General features: G+C 37.9%; 1 protein-coding gene across 1 annotated transcript; it reads right to left on the bottom strand.

The window, feature by feature from the left end:
- Positions 1 to 22123: 22123 nt before the first annotated feature.
- On the bottom strand, positions 22124 to 23813 carry LOC130993857 (uncharacterized). Its single transcript, XM_057918894.1, has 2 exons — positions 23282 to 23813; positions 22124 to 22137 (listed from the first exon to the last, which is right to left on the bottom strand). The coding sequence occupies exons 1-2, from the start codon at positions 23811 to 23813 to the stop codon at positions 22124 to 22126; spliced, it is 546 nt and encodes a 181-aa protein (XP_057774877.1).
- Positions 23814 to 24305: the final 492 nt, after the last annotated feature.

Genomic DNA, 24305 nt, shown 5'->3' on the forward strand with positions numbered 1-24305 from the left:
CCAAAACTGGCAATTTTGACCTTGGAAACCACGTACTTGCCGCGCTGCTACCTCGTCTGCCGTTCCGAGCCCGTCGATTTTCGAGATGAACCGTCGGGCTGGCCCGTCGGTTCACGGTTCAAGAATTTTCGACTCAAAATTGGCCCTCGACTGCTACCGGTTCTGATTCTGAAATCGGCCCGCGGTCAACGGTCCGAGCTGTAACCGTCGGTTCCAGTTAGCATGTGGCATCAGTAACAGTGAACCAGTTATTAATTCTTTAATTGGGTGTAGATGAAAAATTAAATGTTATTACCATTAAGAATATGCTACTATACATTAAGGCAATAACTTCTGTACATTCATATACAAAGTGCATCCATTTTCATTGGGGCTGATCAATTAATTTTATACTTGAGGCTTATTAGTCATAATTAAATTTAATTAGGACAAACGCACTTCAAAGTGCCTCATATCTATAATTTTATAGTATATTAAAAAGTTAAGATTTCAATTTAAAATTAATTCTAAATTAATTTTAAAATTAGCGACAATTTTGTAGTTATAATAAAATTGAATGTTTATTCGTAAATTATAGTATTTTTTATTTCCTTTTTATTAACTTCTTATTTTTTATTTGATTTATTTCTAAAATTATGAAATTCGATTAATTATAAAATATTTAACACACATATAAAATTAAAGATCACAATAAGATGTTTAATCTGATATATTTTATGTAAATATTTGATTTAAAATATAAAAGTTATATTTATTTAAAAATTAAAATTTAAAAGAATTATCATTCTTCTCTCATCTTTTTTTTTGTAAATATAATTTGTAATTCTTTTTTTTTCTTCACTTTTTAACTTTTTTTTACCTTATCATAATATCAATTTTTATTATTGTGATTTTTTTTCAATATTCAACTAAAAAATAATAAGTTAAAATTACTTTTTTATTATAATTATAAATATGATAATGGAATTAGTATCAATTTTATATAAATATAGAAATATAAAAACATTTCTCGTGCGTTACACATGATGCAAATGCTAGTATATTAAAAAGACAACTTTCAGTTGAAAATCAATTTCAAATCAATTTCAAAATTGAGTGGGAAATTTGCGATGATAGTAAAATTGAAAGTTTATTTATAATATATACTCCCTCCATCCCAGCTTTTAGTATCCAACTTTCCTTTTTTGGTCGTCCCACATTTTAGTATCCATTTCTATTTTTGGTAAAAGTAAGTGGGGCTCTTACTCCACTTTAATTATTTTAACTCTCACATAAAATGTGAGACCCTTATTCCACTCAAAACACATCAATCACTTTATTAAAACTCGTGTCGTTCTCAACTGGATACCAAAAGTTGGGACGGAGGGAGTATTTATTTTCTTTTTATTTAACTCTCTTTTTTCATTTTAATTATTTTCTAAAATAATGAAATTCGACTAATTATAACATATTTGATATGCTGGTTCGGCCGTAGCTTCGAAAATAATCTCAACTCAGCTTACTAATGTTTTCGCTCCGTAGATGAGTACTCTTTTTCCTCTTTAAGGCTTTTCCCTCGCGGGTTTTCCTTAATGAGGTTTTAATGAGGTTCGACCCTTAGTCTGTTTTTTTGTGCTTTCAAGGGTTCTTTAGGTTTTCTTTTTACTAATAAAATCTATTTTAATAATAAAATATTTGATATGCATATCAAATTAAAGATCTTGACAAGAGCTATGTTATGTAAATATTAGATTTAAAGTGTAAAAATTATATTTATTTAAAGATTAAAACTTAAGAAAATTCTCTCTCTACTCACCTTTTTTTTAATAATTCTATTTTTATTTTTTTATTTTTACTTTCATTTTTTTTCTTTTAACTATTAATTTTTATTTTTTTTTTTCAAAATATTTTTTTATTGTGAATTCTTTTTTTATTAAACTCAAATATATTTAGCTAATATTATATTAGTATTTTTATTATATTTATAATTTTTTGATATAGTAATTGAATTGGTATCAACTTTATATATATAATAAAATATAAAAATATTTTTTCCAATGTTTCAATAGATATAGCGCATTAGCAAAATAGTATGCCTGTCATCATGGGTGTGCAATTTGCACCACCTCATTTTTTTTAATTTTTATTTATTTATTACAATGGGTTAAGTACCAATTTTTCTCCGGACATTGGCACCCCTATCGCTAATAGCACCCTATATTCAGGGTCATCGTTATTTACTATCTCAATGTGGCAAAACGGGATCAAATACCTCCTCCTCGGCCATTTAATGTTGCTTAACACCGTTAGAAAAATTATTTTTAATTATGCTCTCTCCTTGAACTTCCACCGATCCAACAACGGCACAATCCAAAGATTCATCGGCCAAGATTTCGTTATGCCCTCCACCGATCCAACCACTGATGTCCGCTCCAAAGACGCCCATTTCTCCCCCACCTACCACCACCACCACATCATCTTCCTCGTCGCCTTCTCCATCAATTATCGCTTAGCCCTCCACCGATCCAACCACATGCATGACTCGCTCTCCAGTGGACTTTCTCTCACTACACCGACCCATGGCTTAAGAACTACGCCAATTTCGACCAATTTGTCACATTGAGGTAGTAAACAAAGCTGACCTGAGTACATGGTGCTATAGGCAATAGGGATGCCAACGTCGGGGGGAAATTGGTACTTAACCTCTAATTTACACACACACACACACACACACACACACATATATATATATATATATATATATAAGAATATTTAATTTTTGCTTTACCAAAATGTTAAAAAATTAAGGGCAAACATAAAATTATTTAGTTGTCTTAACAAAATAATTAAAATAAAGGGGTAATTGCCTGTAAATTCCTAACGTTTACACGGAATTGGTTTTTGCACCTTTTTTTATTTTTCTACTTTTAAATACCTAACCTTTTGTTTTTGTCTGGAATTTATCCGGTGATCGGTTTTTTCTTATGCCGGCGCCAGAATTGACACTGTGGCAGCCGGAATAGATGAGGTGGCAGCCGGAAATTGACACCTAAGCACAATTATTACATGTGGAAAAACACTTGAAAAAAAATAATAAAAGAAATCCCCCTCATCATCTTCCCTACCCTCCCCAACTCCCAAACCCTACCTTCTCATTTCCTCACCCGTCGCCGCCGCCGCCTGCCACCAGGGCGGCACCCGCCGCGCGCCGCTCCTTCCCCATTCCCAAAACTCGTCGGCCTTCCCCCTCCCCAGACCCCGTCAGCCCTCCTCCTCCTCCTCCTCCTCCCCCCTAGTCTCGCCGCCCCCTTCCCTCTCCCAAGCCCACCGTCAGCCCTCCCCCTCCCCACATCTCGAATAGCCTCTTAAATCGGCGATTTCATGGCGATTTCATGGCGATTTGGTGAAATCGAGCCCTGCACAACAAATTCGCCTTCAAATCCTGACCCCTCGGCTCTTGGTGATGCTCGATTTCATGGCGATCTTTGGTGTAGGCGACGGTGGCGAGGGGCGGCGGGTACCGGCCTGTTGGTGGTGCTGGTGATGGTGGTGGTGGCGCCGTCTGTGCTTGCGAATGTGGCGGCATGGGCGGCAGCGGGGTTGGGGATTGGGGAGGGGCAGACGGGATCTGGGGATTTGGGGGAGGGGCCGATGGGTCTGGGGATGGGGGAGGGGGTGGCCAGCGCCGGCGTGTGGTGGCGGTGGGCGGCGCCGGCGGGTGGGGGGAAGGGAGGAGAGGTGAATTAGGTTGGGAAGATGATGAGTTGGAAATTATTTTCTTCTTTTTTTTAAAATTTTTTTACCACATGTAAAAGTTATGTTTAGGTGTCAATTCCGGCTGCCACCTCATCTATTCCGGCTGCCACAGTGTCAATTCCGGCGCCGGCATGAGAAAAAACCGATCATCGGATAAATTTCAGACAAAAACGAAAGGTTAGGTATTTAAAAGTAGAAAAATAAAAAAAGGTGCAAAAACCAATTCCGTGTAAACGTTAGGAATTTACAGGCAATTACCCCTAAAATAAAAGATAAACTTCTCTTTTTCTTTTTATCCAAACATGTTGAAAGAGAAGAAATATTTTATTACATAATTTTTATAAATATTATTTCATGTTTTGTCCCCTTTGTTTTTAGGGGTCTGGCTCCACCCCTACTCATCACAGTATATAAAATAACAACAAAATAAATTGGCATGAAGTTGTTTTTGACAATGTGACCTTGTAGGTGAGGTTTTTACGAAAATAAACAGGAATTCATGTTATATTTCGAAACACTTCAAAATTTGAGCCATAAATTATATACTCAACTTTAATTAAATTAGTTTGTGCTAATATTTGTTTAAGGGTGTACCATAAATTAGTTTATCTCAAGATTCTATAAGTATATATAGTTTCATATGTGTAACTTTTCAAACATAAATAAAACTTACAGTAAATATTGCATCCCACTTTTTGAAAATGAAACTCAATGCATATCTGCAGTAATTGCAGGAAGAATTTTAAGTTTCACTCTCTTTCGTCCCGTAAGAGAGTATCACATATGGAATGACGCGAGTTTTAAAAAATGTTAGTAGATAATGTGTTAAATGAAAATGAGTGGTTGTGATTGAATTGATTATGATGTTATATAGAAATGAGTGATTGTGGTTAAAACAAAGAGAGAGTTATGTCTCAAAATGAAAGTGATACTTTCTTGTGGGAGGAATGAAATACTATAAATTATATTCTTACAATCCTACTTGACAAATTCCTAAAACACCTTGACACAACTTTTTACATTTTATATATGAATTATTCAAATCTCTATACTAAGTACTCCCTCCGTCCATGAAAGAACTTCTTAGGAGGGAGTGACATGGATTTTAAGAAAAAATATTATTGAGTGTATTGAGAGTGGATAAAAGATAATTGATTGTATTGGGAATGGTGAAAATGTGTTATAATTAATATTGGAAGTTGTGAAAAGTGAAAAGTAATGGATTATAAGTGGTGGGGTATAGTCCAAAAATAGGTAGGAAGTTCTTTTGTGGACGTCCTAAAAAGAAAAGATAGGAAGTTCTTTTGTGGAGGAAGGGAGTATTAAATAACTTAAAGCGTATCAATAATCAAAATTTACCAAACCAAAAATAGAAAAAACACCATTGCAAATTCTTGCCCGATGGCAAAGAACCCTCAAATCAAATAACCTTAATCCTTTGGTCTCAAAAAAAAGTCTAAGAGCATCCGCAATGGGGTTCCTTGATAGCCTACTTGATAGTGGTTGTGTTATTGAGTATGTAGTGCTGCATTGGGGTTCCTTGATAGCCTACTTGATAACATTAGTTTTGATTTTTATGTTTTTACTTTAAATTTAATTGCATAATTTAAATAACATATTTTTGTTAGTTAAATACGCCATTAAACATAAAATTTAAATTCACCTAAAACATAAAAAAAATTACATAAAAATTTAAAAACACCTAAAACATAAAAAAAAATTACATAAAAATTAAAAACACCTAAAACATCATATTACGTCCTAGTCTAGACCACGACGCCTGAGCACGTCGGCGACCATGGACGCGTGCAATGCCCTTTGTGCCTCCGTCATGTGCGTCGTATCCGTGTTCAGGAGCTGCATATCGAGCTCCCTCTCCTTGATATCGTTCCTCCGCTGGTACTAGGCGGTGAATGCCCTCATCTGCTGGTCGGACCTGTCCAACCTCTCCACTATTTCCGGTGGAGGATCCGAGCTCGTATGCGAAGCTGCTGCCTTCCCTTTCCCATTTGCAGCCTTCGCCGCCGCCTTCGCCACCTTGTTGCCAATGGGCCGGGCAGAAGAGATCTCATCGCCCGACGCCGAGGTGGTGAAGCCGCCCTCTTCCGTTGTCTTTGTCCTCTTGGAGGCATGCACGTCTCCAAGGAGGTACATCGACTTGAACTTGAGATTGTTCCGGAGAACTTTCCACGCGTTCCAGAAATTAAAGGAGGCCCTGTGTGGGCTTCGAGCTCTGAAGAGGATTTGGGCCTTGTCACGAAGCATATCATCCGAATGATCGGAGGGCCAATTGTTGCGCGTCTCCACCCAAATAGCTTCCCAGAGACGCACATCCGCGCTCACCCGGGACCAGTGGCCTTGAAGTTGCTTGATCTTAAGGTCGACGCCGAGGATGGGGTTCACACGTGCGCGGATCCGGCCCCAATACGCCTCTCCCTTCTGATCCGTCCCACGGATGGCGTCGTTGGTCTCCTCCGCCCAAATTTGGACGATGAGATCCGTATGCTCGGGAAGGTAAGTATGACGGTACATTCCTTCCTTGTCGTGCTTGATTTTGGTGGCCATTTCCTTCCTCTGGCCGCCTTTCTTTGGTGGGGAGACACTCTGCTGTGCACTGACCGGTTCCTCCTCGGGCGGGCTCTCCTCCAAGTTGATTCCTCCCATATCGGGATGATAATCGGAGGAGAGATCGGGGCACCAATTTGGATCGTAGAAAGGGTTGTGTGGATCCATGACGGAGAAAATTCTTGAAGAGAAATGGAGGAGATGAAAATTAGAGGAGAAGAAGAGGTGTGAAGATGGTGGGGAGAAGTTGGGGTTTTTTAAAGAGGAGAAGAAGAAAAAAAAATTGAAAACAGTTGGTTAAAAGTGCGCAAATCGAGGAGGTGCAGTCAAAATTCGAATAAAATTCGAATTTATCAATTTTTCCTTTTTTTTATTTATTTATTAGGGCGCGTGCATTGCACGCGCCATCCCTCTCCCCCCCCTTCGAGCATACTCGAAGACTCGAGTATGCCTCGAGTACCTCCCCCCTGCAACGGCTTACCCGAGTGCAACGCACTACTCGAGGAGGCCCTCGAGTAGCTGCGTTGCAGGTGCTCTAATCCTTTGTTCATTTTCACTCATACCAAAACCTTTGCATCAGCGTTTGTAGCAAATTCTCAAACCACGACTGCTTATGGTGGTGGTACGTTGTACCTTCGTAAAAAACATAATCCTAATCCCACTCCACATTGACTGGCGGGAAGATGCAGCCAGCCAATCAGAAACCAACACGTGGCGGATCCAATGCCTTTCTGTTTTCCCTGTGATATGTCACGAGTGGGTCAGGTGGTGCAGGCGTACGTACGCCAGCACCAATAGATTCTTGGACCGTACAACTCGTCTCAGCATTGCCAGGCTGGATTCCACCGCATAAATATGAGCGATTCTCTTTTCTCTGACTTGGCGGGGGAGGGATCATGGAAAGTTGAAAAGGAGGTTTTATTTGGTGCTTCGCAGCTGGATTAAATGTTTTATTCCTTTTTACAAATCAATCAATTACTCTTTCCCTCAGCAAAAGATATTCATAATTAAAATTGACACCAATTTTTCAAAAAATAAGTTTTTATTTAGTCATGGTAGTTAATGAGTTATTCTTTAAAATAATGAATTTATTAGTGATAACGTGTGTAAATATATGAAAACTGTAAAGGAGATAGTGAATTTATTTCTAAAATAAATCATGAAAATGTTTCGTGGACAGACCAAAATAAAAAAAGATTAAGAATATGTTTCGTGGACGAAACATGTACAATTTTTTAAATTAAGGAAGAAAATATCATGATTTCTATAAAATTTGAAATATATACATGAAAATTAAATTAACTGATCATTAGCCACTCAAGTTAATCACAATTAATTTTTAATTTGAAAATATCTTCATTTTTTTTTCCTCATTTTGTAGATAAAGCAAATTTCTTTTAGTTTTATTTAATTATATTTTGAATAAATTATGTAATATGAGTCTTGAATGGATGATCATAAGGGTGGATGCAACAATAAATCCACAAAAACAACGCCAACATTGTCATATCAACGACATGTCAAAAGTTTGAACACATCAATAATTTTAAACTTACTAGTTTTGTGTTCGTGCGATGCACGATAGGCATTTTTTTGAAAAATAAATGTTATTTCAAAGTGACGAGGACAATATTATGCACATATTCATTTGGGTCAAGTCTAATAAATATTAATGTGACAAGGCTTGGGCTTAATTGCTTGAATTAATAAGCCCAATTATTTGGTTTACTTTAATGCTTATAAATAGGATTTTCATTTGTAAATTTAGAGGACTCCTTTTTAGATACACTTTCTCAATCTTATAAATGTAATCCTCAACAAATATAGTGAAAACTCTAGCAATCTCAAGTGGACGTAGATCATTATGAATTTACAGTTAACCCTTATTATTATATATGAAATGCTCATTTTTTAGTATGTATGTATATATATATATATATATATTGTATTTACTTATCAGATTATATATATTTTATACTCCATCCGTCCCATAAAAACATGCATAATTTTCCTTTTTCGTTTGTTACATAAAAACATGCATAGTTTATTTATAGTAATAATTCTTTCACTAAACATCACAATCAATGTGGACCCATTTTTTCACTCACTCTACACTTTACATGATTTTTTAAAATTTGTGCCGTCCCATACTATGCATATTTTTATGTGACGGATGAAGTATTATGTTGTAAGATAAAATGAAAAGTAGATACATTTTATAAACATTAAAAGTTAAATTTTAATATTGTTATATTAGATTAATAATTATTCATTATGTTCATAAAAAAATAGTCATAGTAGGGGATGATACGAGTTTCAATAAAAATAGTTGAGCGTATTGTAATTAGAGAAGGATTTCACTTAAAAAATAGTGTTAATAATGATAATTGATTATATTATGATTGGAGAAAGAAGTTCACTATATGATACATAAAAATTGAAAAGGGGATAATTTTGTGGGCCTCCAAAATAATAAAAAGAGACTATTTTTTGCAGATGGAATGAGTATAAGATATTTCATACTAATCTTGAATAAAAGAAAAAGACATGCAGCAGGCATAAATTAACTAGTCGTCACTTGCAATTGTGAAATTTACTAATTTAGGTTTGATTATAAAAATAATGTTTCATAAAATTATTACTATTTTATATAGTATAATTATTGACTAGGATAGTCGTTAATTATTCGACAATTTCAAGTAACATTTACAGCTAAACACTCCCTCCGTCCACTAATTCATGACCTATGAGAGAAATACGAATTTTAAGAAAAAAATATATTGTTTATTAATTGAGTGGAGAAAATGATCTACAAAGTGTATTGTTTATTAGTTGAGTGGAGAAAAAATGTATTGTTTATTGGGTTCTACCAATTGAAAAATATATAAATAGTTATTGAAAATGAGTATGATATGAATCGGTGGTGGACGAAGGGAGTATAAAATTCCTCGTATCTTGATATCTGAATTTGAATATTTTTGATTAAAAAGCCTCATTCTGCACTAATGGACTGGGCGCGCCTAGAAGTTTGGACTGGATTGATAACTCAATTGATGATATTCAATCTGGGGGCACACTATTTATGCTTATATTATATTGGTACAATTACACAAAAATAACTCATCTACATTTTTCTTCCTGAAATTTTGCGTGAGACTGTTTCATAGTAAGATAGGTTAATATATGATTTTTTTTAAAAGGTTAATATGTGAATTAGAATTATATTTAATAATTTGTTTATAGTTATAAATATGTTAATGAAATATGAATTTGAATCCTAATCTTTTTTTTTATCAGGAAAAAGATTTTATTGATAAAACAAAGGTACCAGAGGTACCGAACGAAATTACAAGAAAGAGCTCACGAAATCGTTAGAACACCAATCCGAAAAAGGAAGCTCTTTTGAGAGAATATCAAAACATTTGTTCCAACTCCACACTCTACTTTTGATCTCCGCTAGAATGCATTTATTTTCCCTTTCCTCGATCTGAACCTATCTTCGTTTCTCCTTCTCCAGATCATCCAAACGGTACACACCAGATTGCCATCAAGAGTTTCATAATCTTTTTCTCCTTACTAAAGTGCACAAACGAAAGAAAGTGTGTTCCAATGTTATTCGGTCTTACCGTTGAGAATCCTAGCCAAATCTCCATTACTTTCCTGCATCGTAGAAACAAGTGAACCGTCGTCTCCAGTTGCGAGCCGCAAAACTTACATATCTTTTCTTCTTCACTCAACAGTATCTATCTGTTTTCAAGATTTTCACATGTGGCGAGTCTGTTTTTGAGGAGTCTCCAAGACGTGATAATGGCTTTCTGAGGTGCTTTTGTCTTCCATATTTTCGCAAGTGCAGTCGGGGAGCTAATGTGAGGAGGATGCTCACTTCTTGCTTGTAGGATGGTAGAGTACGCTGATCTTGTAGTGTAGACGCCGTCTGGGAAGGCCGTCCACACCCATTTATCTTCTTTATCTGCAAAAAGGGAAATATTGGAAATAACAGTGGTTAAATTCTGCACCATCTCACTTTCGCTCCCCCTAAGGGCCCTTCTCCACGGTAAATCCCACCTCCACGACCCATCTACCCACTTCCCGCAATCGCCAATGAGACTCTCCTTATTAAGACTGAGTTGGAAAAGTCTTGGAAATGCAAGTTTAAGTTGTGTACCCCCGACCCACTTATGGCACCAAAAAGAAGTGTTACAACCATTCCCCACCTTTCTCTCAAGATTATACATGAACCCACCCCCTATGTTTATCTTTCCCCAAAGCAATTATTTTCCCCCACCATCCTATCCCCCTCCTGCTCTTCCTAGCCAAACTTAAACCTTCCTCTCCCCACTCAATATCGCCGTAGATCGATTTCACAATCTTAACCCAAAGGGACTCCCCATTTCCTAAGTATCTCCATAACCATTTGCCCACTAACGCTAAATTGAAACATCTAAATTCCTGAACCCGAGACCACCTTCTTTTTTTATCAAGACACAGTTCTTGCCATTTTACCCAAGCAATCGACCCAATTTCCCCATTGCCACCCCAAAGAAATTTTCCACATAAGGAAGCCAAAATTCTCACAATGGTTTTCGGAATAAGTGAAAAAGAAAGTTGATATGTTGGAATTGCCTGCAGCACCGATTTGATCAAGGTAACACGGCCCGCCAACGATAATTTCCTATTCTTCCAGTTTGAAACTTTCTTTTTAACTTTTTCAACAATATAATTCCAATCAACAATGCTCTTACCTCTTCTGCCGACCTTAACCCCGAGATAATTGAATGGTAACGTACTGACCACGCAATTCAAATTATTTGCCATTCTCTGAAGCTTGCTCTCTTCCATTCTGATCCCCATCAAACTAATTTTACTGTAGTTGACTGTGAGACCTGCCAAGAGTTCGAACAAACACAAAATGTTCTTAACCCCATCTGCATTATTCTCATCATCATCAAGGATGAAGATGGTATCGTCTGTGTACTGTAAGTGTGTGATTCTGATCTTATCATTCCCAATCAGAGCTGGCTAGAGTAAATTCCTTTCAACGGCTCTATCAACCAGAGATTGTAGCCCTTCGGCCACTATGAGGAAGAGAAAGGGGGATAATGGGTCGCCTTGTCGGAGGCCGCGCTCCAACTTGAACTCCTCGGACAGGGATCCATTGATGAGAACGTTTGCCGAAGCTGAAAAGACACAACCTCGAATCCATCTTCTCCAAATTGGGTTGAAATTGAGGCGCTCCAACATTGCATCCAAGAAGTCCCACTCAACGGAGTCATACGCCTTAGCAAAGTTGATCTTGAAGATCAATCTACCTCTTTTGCTCTTCTTAGCCTCCTCCAAAACCTCGTTCAGAATGACTACCCCGTCCAGGATGTATCTTCCTTTTATGAAGGCACTTTGATTATCTGAAATAATAGAATCCATGACTTGACTCATCCTACATGCAAGCACCTTCGCAATAATTTTATAAATCATCTCGATCAGCGATATAGGTCTGTAATCCTCCAAACTGCTCGCTACTCCTTTTTTGGGGATAAGAACGATGAACGAAGAGTTGCCACCTGTTGCAAGAAGAATGGAATCGAAAAGACGGAACTACCCTTCCCGTACCCAGCGCTGAATTTACCAAAATGCCTTTAATTGTAATAGTCTATATATAGGCTTAGAATCTTTATTATAACATACATTCACTCTTTTTGCAATTAAATTCCATCCATTCTTGTATAAGTTCATTATCTTCAAGTTTCCATTAGGTATTTTGAATTTTATACCATTACACTTCCGAAAATACATCCCTCGCCGTTGAAAATATATTTAAAACATGTTCATGGACCATTGTGAGAAAACCGTCGCACCTAAGTAAAGTTTCATAGTAAACCACGAAGGAAGCCCTATTCCGCTGAAGTTCTAATCCAGCTCTGGTCAATTCGTGTAAGGTAGAGACTGGCGAACCAATTACATGTTAGTGACTCTTATTCTGTTTATGGATTTTCTGTGTTGGTCAGAATCACCTTCACCAGTATTATACATATGTAATTATCGACACCCTTATAGTTATTGAATTATTTAGTATAGTGCAGTGGTAAAGGTCTTCTCTAAGTTTTGCTTGATCCGGATTTAGTTCGCGGATCCAGATGCGAGGGCGAGACCCGGTTAGCGAAGCTTGACATCTACAGTAACTCGCTTATATTTTTTTTTACAAATTTGCCCCAATTTCAACCATTTGAAAAGATTCAAATTTTGGGAATTGTTCGCGCAACTTTTTTTATTTCGTTGGGGTAACTGAAGAACATCTATAATAGCAACGACAGAAGATCCGACGCGGTAACCGTCGACCACCATCAATTGGTCCGCTGTGTCATTCAAATTTGTGTTGAGATCTGTTTGTCATGCTTCTGTATATTGTATTGTGCTGTGTTTAGAGAATGACCCATTATTTATGTTGTTGTCGAGCAATGCTTGGTGATTTCATTCAAGTTTTTTCCTTAATTTAGTACAGCTGTTGATTTTGACTCGTCTGTGAACTCTTGTTAGGGCTCGAGGGAATCCTTGAGTGGTCGGGTGGTTAAGTGTCTTTGTTGAGCTCTTCTTCATACTAACATCTGTGTGGCTCAACTTTACTACATCTTTGGCTTCATTTTCCTCGTGTTCTTGATTCCGATGGTGACTGGTGCTCAAATCACTCTTGTGCTCTGCTACTTTCAGATGTGTAATGAGGACTACAGGTGGTGGTGGAGATCCTACTTCACTTCTGGATCTTCTGCAATCTATCTATTTCTCTATGCCATCTTCTAGTTCAGCACCAAGCTCCAGATCATTAAGATGGTCTCTGCCATTCTCTACTTCGGCTACATGTGTGTGTGTGTGTGTGTGTGTGTGTGTGTTTGTTGACATGATGAAATCAGTCTTCTTTGTTTCTGTACCATGGGTTCAAATGTAACCTTCTTTACAGTTGTTGTAGCATCATAGCCGGTAATCGCTTGAAATTGATGACCCACGATTTATGGCAGAGGAGGCGAATGGCTGAAATGAATGGGTTCTGCGATTTGCAGTATATTAGTCACAATTTTCCCCCTAATTTGCAGAAGTGACTGGAGATGCAAGGACACAGGTAGTATTCTTAATTATTATTAAGGATAAATTAGACATTACACGTGTTATACCCGATTATAACATTACATACCAAACACGCGGAAATTGATAACACGTTTTTAGCCTTACGCTACCAAATGCGTTGTAATACAACGTAACCACTCAGCCCATCTACATGTTTCCTTTAGTTTGGCTAAATTGGCTAAACCTCACCCACTAATCAAACACACCCTAAGTGTACTAATATTAAAGATATAATTATAAATTAAACGAACAAATTACAGTTTTAATAATAATAATAATAACAATAATAATAATAATAATAATAATAATAATAATAATAATAATAATAATAATAATAATATAAACATGTGCCCCCCACCCCACCCCACCCCAACCCAACACAAATTCTTGCACCTGCCCAACAAACAAATCTCAAAACAAAATTCTTGCATGACCCCTAGTTTTGGGGGGAAGGGGAAGACGTGGAGAGTTAAATTTATTTTTTGGGGGGGTTGTTTGGGTGGGGGACATAATTTTTTTTTTCTTTAGCCTTTCTTTTCGATTTAAACTTGAGACTTCAGAAGGAGTTTTCTTCATTCTTTTTTTTTTTTATTGTTATAAAATTTATACTCTCTTCGTCCCAATAAGCTTGTCCCATTTCTTTTGGGCATGGTTATTAAAGAGAGTTAAATTAATGTAGTAAAAGTGTGTAAATGTGTGAGACCATATTGTTTAGAGCATCCGCATCGCTTACACAATGCGGCCTACTCGTGTAGAGCCGCCATCGTGTAAGCCGATGCAACCTCTCCTTGCACGAGGGCTACACGTTCTAACGTGTAGCCCGATTGCCCAATCAATTCAGGCGCGTGTTTGACACGCGCCACTAAAAAAAAAATTGAATTTTGAATTTTGAAGTTTGTTTTTATTTTATTAAGTTTTATGTAATTTTTAGGATTTCAAAATTAATGCAATTTAAATTTGAATTAAATTGTGTGATTTAAATTTATGCAATTAAACTTAAATTAAAAATGGAAAAATCAAAACTAAAAAAATCATGTAGGCTATCATGTAATTCCAATATAGCCTCTTTACACAATGTGGTCCCCCCCTCATCAAGTAAGCTATTATGTAACCCTCTCTCATCAAGTAAGCTATCATGTAACCCCAATGTGGACGCTCTTATAGTGTAAAATCATTACAAAAAATTAAAACAAGACAATATTATTGGAACAACCCAAAACCTGAAAACATGATAAGATTAATGGGACAGAGGAAGTATAATTTTAAGCCTCCTATTCCCCCACCCTCAAATCCCAAACAAAATTATCGCCATCACTTCCGACGCTCACCCCCGGTCCTCCTCGTCCCCTCATTCGCCAGGATTTTCTCCCTTTTCTATTTTGTTTTTAAACAGGACAGCAATCCCCCACCCCGTCTCCTTCTTCCCCAAAATCCTCCCACCCCCCGCCAACATTCCCTAGAATTCCCCTTCCCCAATCAAAACAGAACACCAATAAATCCACCCATATTTATGTTCTTGAACAACGCCTCACCTCCCCAATTTTGATTTTGAATACCCCACAACACCACGTCACCGCCGCTGCCCCCCACCTCAAACAACCACTCAACAAAATGTTTGCGTCGTCACTTCCTCCCAAAAGAATTGTGAGTAAAGTATCTACATACAATTAGTCTATACGATTTCTATGATCTCGCCAGAGAAATAGGTCGCCAGCGGAATGATGATTTCGCTACTCTGGATTTGATTTCTCTGGCAATGCCGTTCACGACTCTGGACTTGATTTCTCTGAACCTGATTTCTCTGGTAAAGCATTATGCTGCTCTGGCATATTGATTCCTCTGGCGTATTGATTTCTCTGCTCTAGCGTTCGATTCCTCTGACTGGTAAAATACACACGGGTGTTTAGTTTATAGCTAAGGGATCAGTTTGTAAATATGCAAGAGTTAAGGGAGATCAGTTTTAGGTTAGTTACAACAGTTCCAACGGATCTGTTCCTTCATTCCAGAAGTCAGCGCGTAGCTCAAATCTTCTCAACTGCTATTTCTTTTGTTTAAATACCTAGATTAGTTGTTGAGTTGTAGCTTAAGATTTTCTATTACTGTAACTAGTTGAGAGTGAGGAATTATAGCAATCTTGATAGATTTGTAGGCTATACACTTCTTCTAGTGTTGAGTGTTCTCAATTGTAATTGTAAAGTTCTTGAGTGTTCATAGTGAAATAGAATTGATTGTTTCTGCACCGTGGATGTAGGATTGAAAAATCCGAACCACGTAAATCGACTTCGTGTTCTTTTCTTTTATGTTCTTGCTGCGTTGATTGTTTTCCCGAACAAATTCCACAACAAGTGGCGCCGTCTGTGGGAAACGGAAGATCGACGCACACCAACTGTTCGAGATTTGAATCGGAGGAAATCTGAATCGGAGGAGTTCTTGATCGGTGGAGGAATCGCCATTCTTTTCACTACCAAATGTCGATTGCTAAATTCGACACCGAGAAATTCACAGGGAAGAATGATTTCTCCCTGTGGAGAATGGAGATGAGGGTCGTTCTCATTCAACAGGGCCTTGATGATGTTCTGACCCAAGAAAAAGCACCTAAAGAAGGAGATGGGAAGGCGAAGTTCGCTGAAATGCAAAAGAAGGCTCATAGCACTATCATCCTACATCTAGGAGATAAAGTGCTGAGAGAAGTGTCAAAAGAAGACACTGCAGCTGTAGTATGGGCTAAACTGGAGAGTCTTTACATGACCAAGTCTCTGGCAAATCGGCTCTTCTTGAAGAAGAGGTTGTATTCCTTTAGAGTTTCAGAGGATAAGAATCTATCTGATCAACTGGATGAATTCAATAAAGCCGTTGATGATTTGGCTGATATTGATGTAAAGCTAGAAGATGAAGACAAGGCAATCCAGCTCCTGAGTGCCCTGCCCAAATCCTATGACAACATGAGGGATGCCATGCTGTATGGGAGGGAGACTGTTATCTCCCTGGATGAAGTCATGAATGCCTTGAAATCTAGGGAGTTGCAAAAGGCATCTGATGTCAGGCAAGAAACCGCAAGTGAAAGCCTCAATGTCAAAGCAAAGTCCAACAAAGGAAAATTCAAGAAGCCTTTCAAAGAAAAGAATGGAGGATCAGGGAAGAAGGAGGATGTTGAGAAGGAAAACAAGAAGTGCCACTTCTGCAAGAAGCCAGGGCATATCAAGAAAGACTGCTACAGCTGGAAAAGAAAACAAGCTCAAAAAGACTCATCAGACACTGCCGACCTTGCTGAGAATATCCAAGAAGCTGAAGCTTTAAACATCACATCTTCTAAAACTGAGAATAGTTGGATATTAGATTCAGGGTGTTCTTTCCATATGTGTCCTAACTTGAATTGGTTTGTTGATTTGCAGATAAAGGACCTGGGATCTGTAGTTTTGGGGAACAACCAAGTCTGCCCTGTCAGAGGCATTGGTGCAATCAAGTTAAAGCTATATGATAATTCTGTAAGGCTCCTAACTGAAGTTAGATATATTCCTAGTCTAAAAATGAATTTGATATCCCTTGGATCACTACAAATGAAAGGCTATGAGTTTAAATCATGTGTTAATGATATATATGTTTTAAAGAAAGATAAAGTTGTGTTGAAAGGAACCAGAAAACAGACTTTGTATCATTTAGTTGCTGAAACTATTGTTGGTGAGTCTGAAATTGCCTCTACTTGTGATATTGAATTGTGGCATGAGAGACTGGGGCATGTTAGTGAAAAAGGGTTAATTGAACTAAAGAAACAGGGTATACTGAGTTTATCTGCTGATGAAAAACTGAACACTTGTGATGCATGTGAATTAAGTAAAAGCAAAAAACTCTCATATCTTGTTGGCAAACATGTCTCATCTGCACCTCTTCAATATGTTCATTGTGATCTGTGGGGTCCATCCAAAACCACCACTATAGGTGGAGGTGTATATTTCATGTCTCTAATAGATGATTTTTCTAGGAAAGTCTGGGTTTACATTTTAAAACACAAGTCTGATGCCTTTGATAAATTTGTTGAGTGGTGTAGTGCTGTTGAGAATGAAAAGGGATGTAAGTTGAAATGTTTAAGGACTGATAATGGCTTAGAATTCACCTCTGGAAAATTTGAAGAATTTTGTAAGGAAAGGGGAATAAAAAGACATAAATCAGTACCTGGAAATCCTCAACAGAATGGGGTTGTAGAGAGAATGAATAGAACTCTCCTTGAGAGAGTTAGGTGTATGCTCTCTAGCTAGCTCAGGTTTGCCACCTAAATTTTGGGGAGAAGCAGTCACCACTGCTGCTTATCTTATAAATAGATGCCCTTCTAGTGCTATTGATTTTAAAACTCCTGAAGAACTGTGGACTGGTAGGGCTGCTAATTACTCAAACTTGAGGAAATTTGGATGCTTAGCATATATGCATGTTAGGCAGGATAAGTTGGAACCCCGAGCATTGAAATGTGTTATGGTGGGATATCCAACAGGGGTTAAAGGGTATAGGCTCTGGTGCATAGAATCTGGAAAGGGAAAACACCTAGTCAGTAGAGATGTAGTGTTTAAAGAAAACATAATGCCTCTTAAGGAGCAATCTACTACTGAGTATACTGGTAGAGGAGTTGAAGTAAACACTGATAAAACTAGTGATAACAATCCTATTAATTAGGGGTCTCAAAATGGGCCGAGAATGGCCCGGCCCGATAGGCCCGCTCGGCCCGCCCGTAGTTTTGGCCGGGCTGGGCTAGGATTTTCAAGGCCCAAAAAAATCCGGGCCTCCCTGGCCCGGCCCATGCAGCCCGCCGGGTCACGCGGCCTGCGGGCCATAAAGCCCGCCAGGCTTTCGGGCCCAAATCGGCCCGTCAGTATATTATGTGAAAATTTCAAAAATTTATATCTCCTCCCAAATCCCAATGGACCCAACCCAATCTAAGTCCATTTCTTCAATTGACGACAATGACGAGTCAAAGTCTAACTTAAGATTTAAATTACCAATCAACAATCAATATTAAATTATTTTTACTTGAAAGATTTATTTATTTTTGATTATTTTTTGTGGTTGTTATTTGATTCCAATTGATTTGATTACTGTATTAATTCATTTGTGAATAAATCGTTTTCAGTTTTTGTTGTTTTTGCAATTAGTTTTTGTTTTTTACTTGTATTCATATTGTTTACATTTAGTTTTAGTCATATTTGTTTACATTTAATTTTAGTCAATTACGTAATTTAGATGTAGATTATTTAAGGCCCTTTTTATTTCATCGAATTTGTCTTCAATTTTTTTCTTTAAATTTGATTTAATTAATTAATTTTTGGAAATATATATATATATATATATATATATATTAATTTATTAATTTTGGCCTGTTTTGGCCCGGCCCGACCCGGCCCAAAAAATTGCCTAGGCCCGCTGGGTTGGGCCGGGCCGGCCCGGCCCGCAATGTTTGACAGCTCTACTATTAATGATGTAGTGTCTAGAGTATCAGAAGTGACGGGTATAAAACAGGAAGAAGATGATCAACAAAAGGCTAATACTGAGGACCTCAGTGAGTATCATCTAGCTAGAGACAAAGCTAGAAAAGTAATCAAACCTCCAGCCAGATACTCTGAAGCAGATCAAGTTAGCTTTGCTTTCTCTGCAGCTGAAGAGGTAAATTACAGAGAGCCTAAGTCTTATAAAGAAGCAATTCAATGTTCTGAAAGCAAGCAATGGATCAAAGCTATGGAGGAGGAAATAGAGTCTTTATTGAAAAATAAGACTTGGATCATGGTGGACAGACCTAAGAACCAGAAATGTGTAACATGTAGATGGTTATACAAGAAAAAGGTGGAGGTTCACAAAGGCATTGAGGTAATCAGGTATAAAGCAAGGTTAGTTGCTAGAGGTTTCTCTCAGCAAGAAGGTATAGATTTTAATGAAATCTTTTCTCCTGTTGTTAAACACTGTTCTATTAGACTTATACTTGCTCTAACTGCACACCTAGATTTAGAATTGCAACAGATGGATGTTAAAACAGCTTTTCTAAATAGTGAGTTAGAGGAAACTATATACATGAATCAACCAGAGGGATTTGAAGTAGCTGGCTGTGAAGGTCAGGTATGTCTCTTGAAAAAGTTTTTGTATGGACTGAAGCAAAGTCCAAGACAGTGGAATAAAAGGTTTGATGAATTCATGATAAGTATAGGTTTCAAGAGAACATTGCATGATAGATGTGTATACTTGAAAGAAGTTGTTGAGTCTGTGGTTGTTTACTTACTCTTGTATGTTGATGATATGCTTATTGCTAGTAGTTCTAGTAATGAGATTGATAAAGTAAAGCAATCACTGAGTGCTGAGTTTGATATGAAAGATCTAGGGACTGCTAGAAGAATTCTTGGTATGGATATCAAGAGAGATAGGAAAAATATGAAACTTATGCTTGTTCAATCTGATTACTTGAAGAAAGTTTTGTTAAAATTCAATATGAACGAAGCAAAAGTTGCTCAGGTCCCTATAGCTCAACATATTCAATTGTCTAATAAGCAATGTCCTGTTACTATTGAAGAAATTAAAGACATGAGTGTTATTCCTTATGCAAATTTGGTAGGAAGCATCATGTATTCTATGCTTTGTACTCGGCCTGATTTGGCTTATGCTGTAAGTCTTGTAAGCAGGTACATGTCAAATCCTGGTAAGGCACACTGGGATGCTTTAAAAGGAGTATTAAGATACTTGAAAGCAACTGTTAATAAATGAATTATGTTTCAAGGTGGAGCCACTAAGTTAGAACAAGTTTTAGTTGGCTTTGCTGACTCGGGTTATGCAGGAAGTACAGATACAAGGAAGTCCCAATCTGGATATGTATTTACACTTTATGGAACAGCAGTGAGCTGGAAATCTACACTACAATCTGTGGTAGCTCTTTCCACTACAGAAGCTGAATTTATAGCTGTTACAGAAGCAGTGAAAGAAGGTATATGGCTGAGAGGTATGCTATCTGAGTTAGGCATTAATCAACAGGTTGTCTCTATTCTTTGTGATAATCAAAGTGCCATTCATCTTGTTAAACATCAATCTTTTCATGAGAGGTCTAAGCATATAGATGTTAAATTTCATTTTGTTAGAGATTTAGTTGAAAAAGGTGATGTGGTAGTCAAGAAAGTTTCAACTGATGATAATGCGGCAGATGTGCTTACTAAAGCATTACCAACTGTTAAGTTCCAAAAATGTTGTTCGTTGATTGGTATGAGCTCTCTTGAGGAGAGCAAGGTGTTTGTCTAATTCATGCAGGTAGCTCGGTGTATTCTAATTGTCTTAGATAAGGTGGAGAATTGTGAGTAAAGTATCTACATACAATTAGTCTATACGATTTCTATGATCTCGCCAGAGAAATAGGTCGCCAGCGGAATGATGATTTCGCTACTCTGGACTTGATTTCTCTGGCAATGTTGTTCACGACTCTGGACTTGATTTCTCTGAACCTGATTTCTCTGGTAAAGCATTATGCTGCTCTGGCATATTGATTCCTCTGGCGTATTGATTTCTCTGCTCTAGCGTTCGATTCCTCTGACGGGTAAAATACACACGGGTGTTTAGTTTATAGCTAAGGGATCAGTTTGTAAATATGCAAGAGTTAAGGGAGATCAGTTTTAGGTTAGTTACAACAGTTCCAACGGATCTGTTCCTTCATTCCAGAAGTCAGCGCGTAGCTCAAATCTTCTCAACTGCTATTTCTTTTGTTTAAATACCTAGATTAGTTGTTGAGTTGTAGCTTAAGAATTTCTATTACTGTAACTAGTTGAGAGTGAGGAATTATAGCAATCTTGATAGATTTGTAGGCTATACACTTCTTCTAGTGTTGAGTGTTCTCAATTGTAATTGTAAAGTTTTTGAGTGTTCATAGTGAAATAGAATTGATTGTTTCTGCACCGTGGATGTAGAATTGAAAAATCCGAACCACGTAAATCGACTTCGTGTTCTTTTCTTTTATGATCTTGCTGCGTTGATTGTTTTCCCGAACAAATTCCACAACAAGAATTATTGCTGAACAACGACATCTCGCCAATGTTGCCCAACAGAGAATAATCCCCACTCTCCCCAAATTCTCTCAAAACAACTCCCCTCTCCCCAGAAAATTATTTACACCTCCTACATGCAAAGATTGCTGCAAAATAACACCATCTCCCTTATCCTTATAAAATAGTTTCCGGCATCTCTTCCCAGAAAACAAGATGATTGCTTGCCAACAGCCCCCTCCTCTTTTCCCTCCCCAGATCCCTTAAATGAAACTAAAAACAAGATGATCCCCCATTCGTAGGAAGAAATTGGTTATCACTGGCCCAACGAAAATCCTCGTCACCCGCTACCGCCTTCCAACGAAAGGGTTTGTGCCGCCCTAAAAAAATTTGGTTGCACTGTACGCCTCCACCCCCCAACTCTTCCCTCCTCCTCAAAACCTCCCTCGAAATTCCTCCCCTTGCTCCCTCCCCCCCCTCCAAAGGGTTAGTGCCACCCTCACTAGTGGTCACCCAACAGTTGCCGCCCACAAAAAAAAATGGAGAAGAAAGAGAATAGTAAATTTCAAAGGATTGGATGAGTTATTCAAGAGTGCGTAAGGTATTGATTTTCTTAAGGGAACAATGAATTTGCAGCTGGTCTGGCCTTCATCTGAGGCCATCCCAACTAATAATCTTGGCACGGAAACAGGGTGATAAGACCACATTATTTATACATCCTACCTTACATTACCTAAACGAACGTGTTTAATAGATGCATGAAAAAATAAAGTCCCCAAAATATATAAATCTATATAGGTATTCGCTCTCGATGTTCTCACTCTCATCTTCTTTTCTCTAAGTTTTCTTCAACAATCTCCCATGTTTAAAGCAAGGTAATTTTATTAAAAAAATTAATTATATTTTATATTATTATATATTTTTTTCATTAATTATTGTTACTAGTTTACATATTAATCATTTTATTTCAAAACTTGTAAGCAGAACAACACTTTTTAAGTGATGTCTTAGTTTTTATATACTCCCTCCATTCACAAAATGTTGTCATAATTTGTCATTTTGGTTTGTACACAAAAAAGTTGTCCTAATATATTTTTAGTAAATTTATGGATCACTTTCTTCACTTACTAACATGTGGGCCTCATTCTCCACTCACTAACTTAATTAATTTTTCAACTTTTCTTCATTTGTGGGCCCCTTTCTCTATTAACTAAATAAATAATACAAATTTTCTTAAAACTCGTGTCACCCTTCGTTGTGACAAATTTTTGTGGATGAAGGAAGTACTATTTATTAAGTAGTTTAACTAAAAGACGTACTCCATACATTCCATAAAAGTGTACTCCATACATTCCATAAAAGTGTGCATGATTGTTGGTGGCACGGATTTTAAAAAAAGTTAGGTGAGTGTGTTAGAGCATCACCAATGCTTGCACCCACTCCAACAATGGTATTGCACTCACTTGGGTGCAATAGATTTAATTTTATTTTTGAATTAGTTTTATTTTAGTTTTCATTTTAAAGTTACAATAATTGATAAATTAAAATTTCATTGAATTAAAATTCAAATCCTACATTGATTGAAATAAAGTTGCAATACAAGAAATTAAAATCCTAAATTACTTAAATTAAAACAAACATAAAATAAAAAATCCTAAAAATCTAGCGGATGTTGTTTCGTTGCTTGATCTCCGCCACCTTACACATGTGAAACGCCAATTCGTCGGGATTCATTTGAGAGGTGTCCCGGCTCATCAACATGCTATCGGCGAGGTCACGTTGAACTTGGGAGAACGTTTCCATTGCAGTCACCATATTCGCCATGTACCCGAGAGCTTTTTGGTTATCCTCCGACGTCTCTTCGGCCTTTTTCTTGCCTTTCTGTTTGTCTCTCTTGGCCGCCTTTTGCCCTTGGGGCCGGGTGGAGATACTCGCGTCGCTAGAAGTCGTTGTGGGAAGACCGTCGGAGCCCTTTGATCGTTTGTCCGAATGGACATCGGAGTGAACATCCTCGCCGAGACTTGCAAATTTCTTGGACTCGCGCAAGATCTTCCATGCATGCGGATACCGGAACGGAACACGGTACTCGGCTAGCCACATTGCCTCTGCTTGCTCCACGATTTGACCATCACTCATGCCTGATTTCCATTGATCGTGACATTTTTTGTGCATGGCCTCAAACCTCTTCGAATCCTTCGCCACCCGTTGAAAGTGAGATTTGATTTGCGTGACATCGCGTGAAATAGATCCTCGGGGCTTTTCAGCGTTGTATTGGGTGCAGAGGGAGCCCCAAAACTTCGCCCCTTTTTGGTCGACACCCACCACAGAGTCGTGGGTGTGCTCGCAATACAAACGGCAAATTAGCACCGTTTTTGGCGGATAATAGTTGCTACGTTTGGCCGCCGGCATAGAAGCAATCTCCTCCACGTCGGGCTCGGGGTCGGCAACGGCGACAAAGCGGGGGTTCAAATTGGTGGCCGCCGCTTGAAAGGCATTCGATTCTTGCGTGAACGGCGAGAATCCTTGCCTGGAAGCATTTGATTCGCCGGGGGATGGATTTTGAGGGTGTTCACGCCAATAGTTGCTCCAATCGCCTTCCATTGCTATTTGTTGAAATAAAATAAGTAGAAAATGAGGAAAATGATGAATGTTTGAGGTATTTGTTGAGATATATATATAGAGGTGCTATAAGAATAATAAAAAAAAGCCAACGGATACAAAAAAGACGGATAGAAAAAAAACGGCTACTGCCGATTTTAATTTTTTTTTTCAATTTTCCTTTTTTTTTTGGTTTGAAAAGGGGCGCGTGTAAACACACCCCCTCCTTCGCTCCCACAGCAGCCTGGTGCGTTCCATCGCCCCCCTCCCTTCGCACCCGGGTGCAGCAACGCCGCTGGGTGC

This window comes from Salvia miltiorrhiza, chromosome 7 (assembly GCF_028751815.1).
Source record: "Salvia miltiorrhiza cultivar Shanhuang (shh) chromosome 7, IMPLAD_Smil_shh, whole genome shotgun sequence".
Classification (NCBI taxonomy): Eukaryota; Viridiplantae; Streptophyta; class Magnoliopsida; order Lamiales; family Lamiaceae; genus Salvia; species Salvia miltiorrhiza.

Excerpts from the sequence above, each read along its gene's own strand:
- LOC130993857 (XM_057918894.1), bottom strand. The coding sequence starts at position 23,813 with ATGCCGGCGGCCAAACGTAGCAACTATTATCCGCCAAAAACGGTGCTA.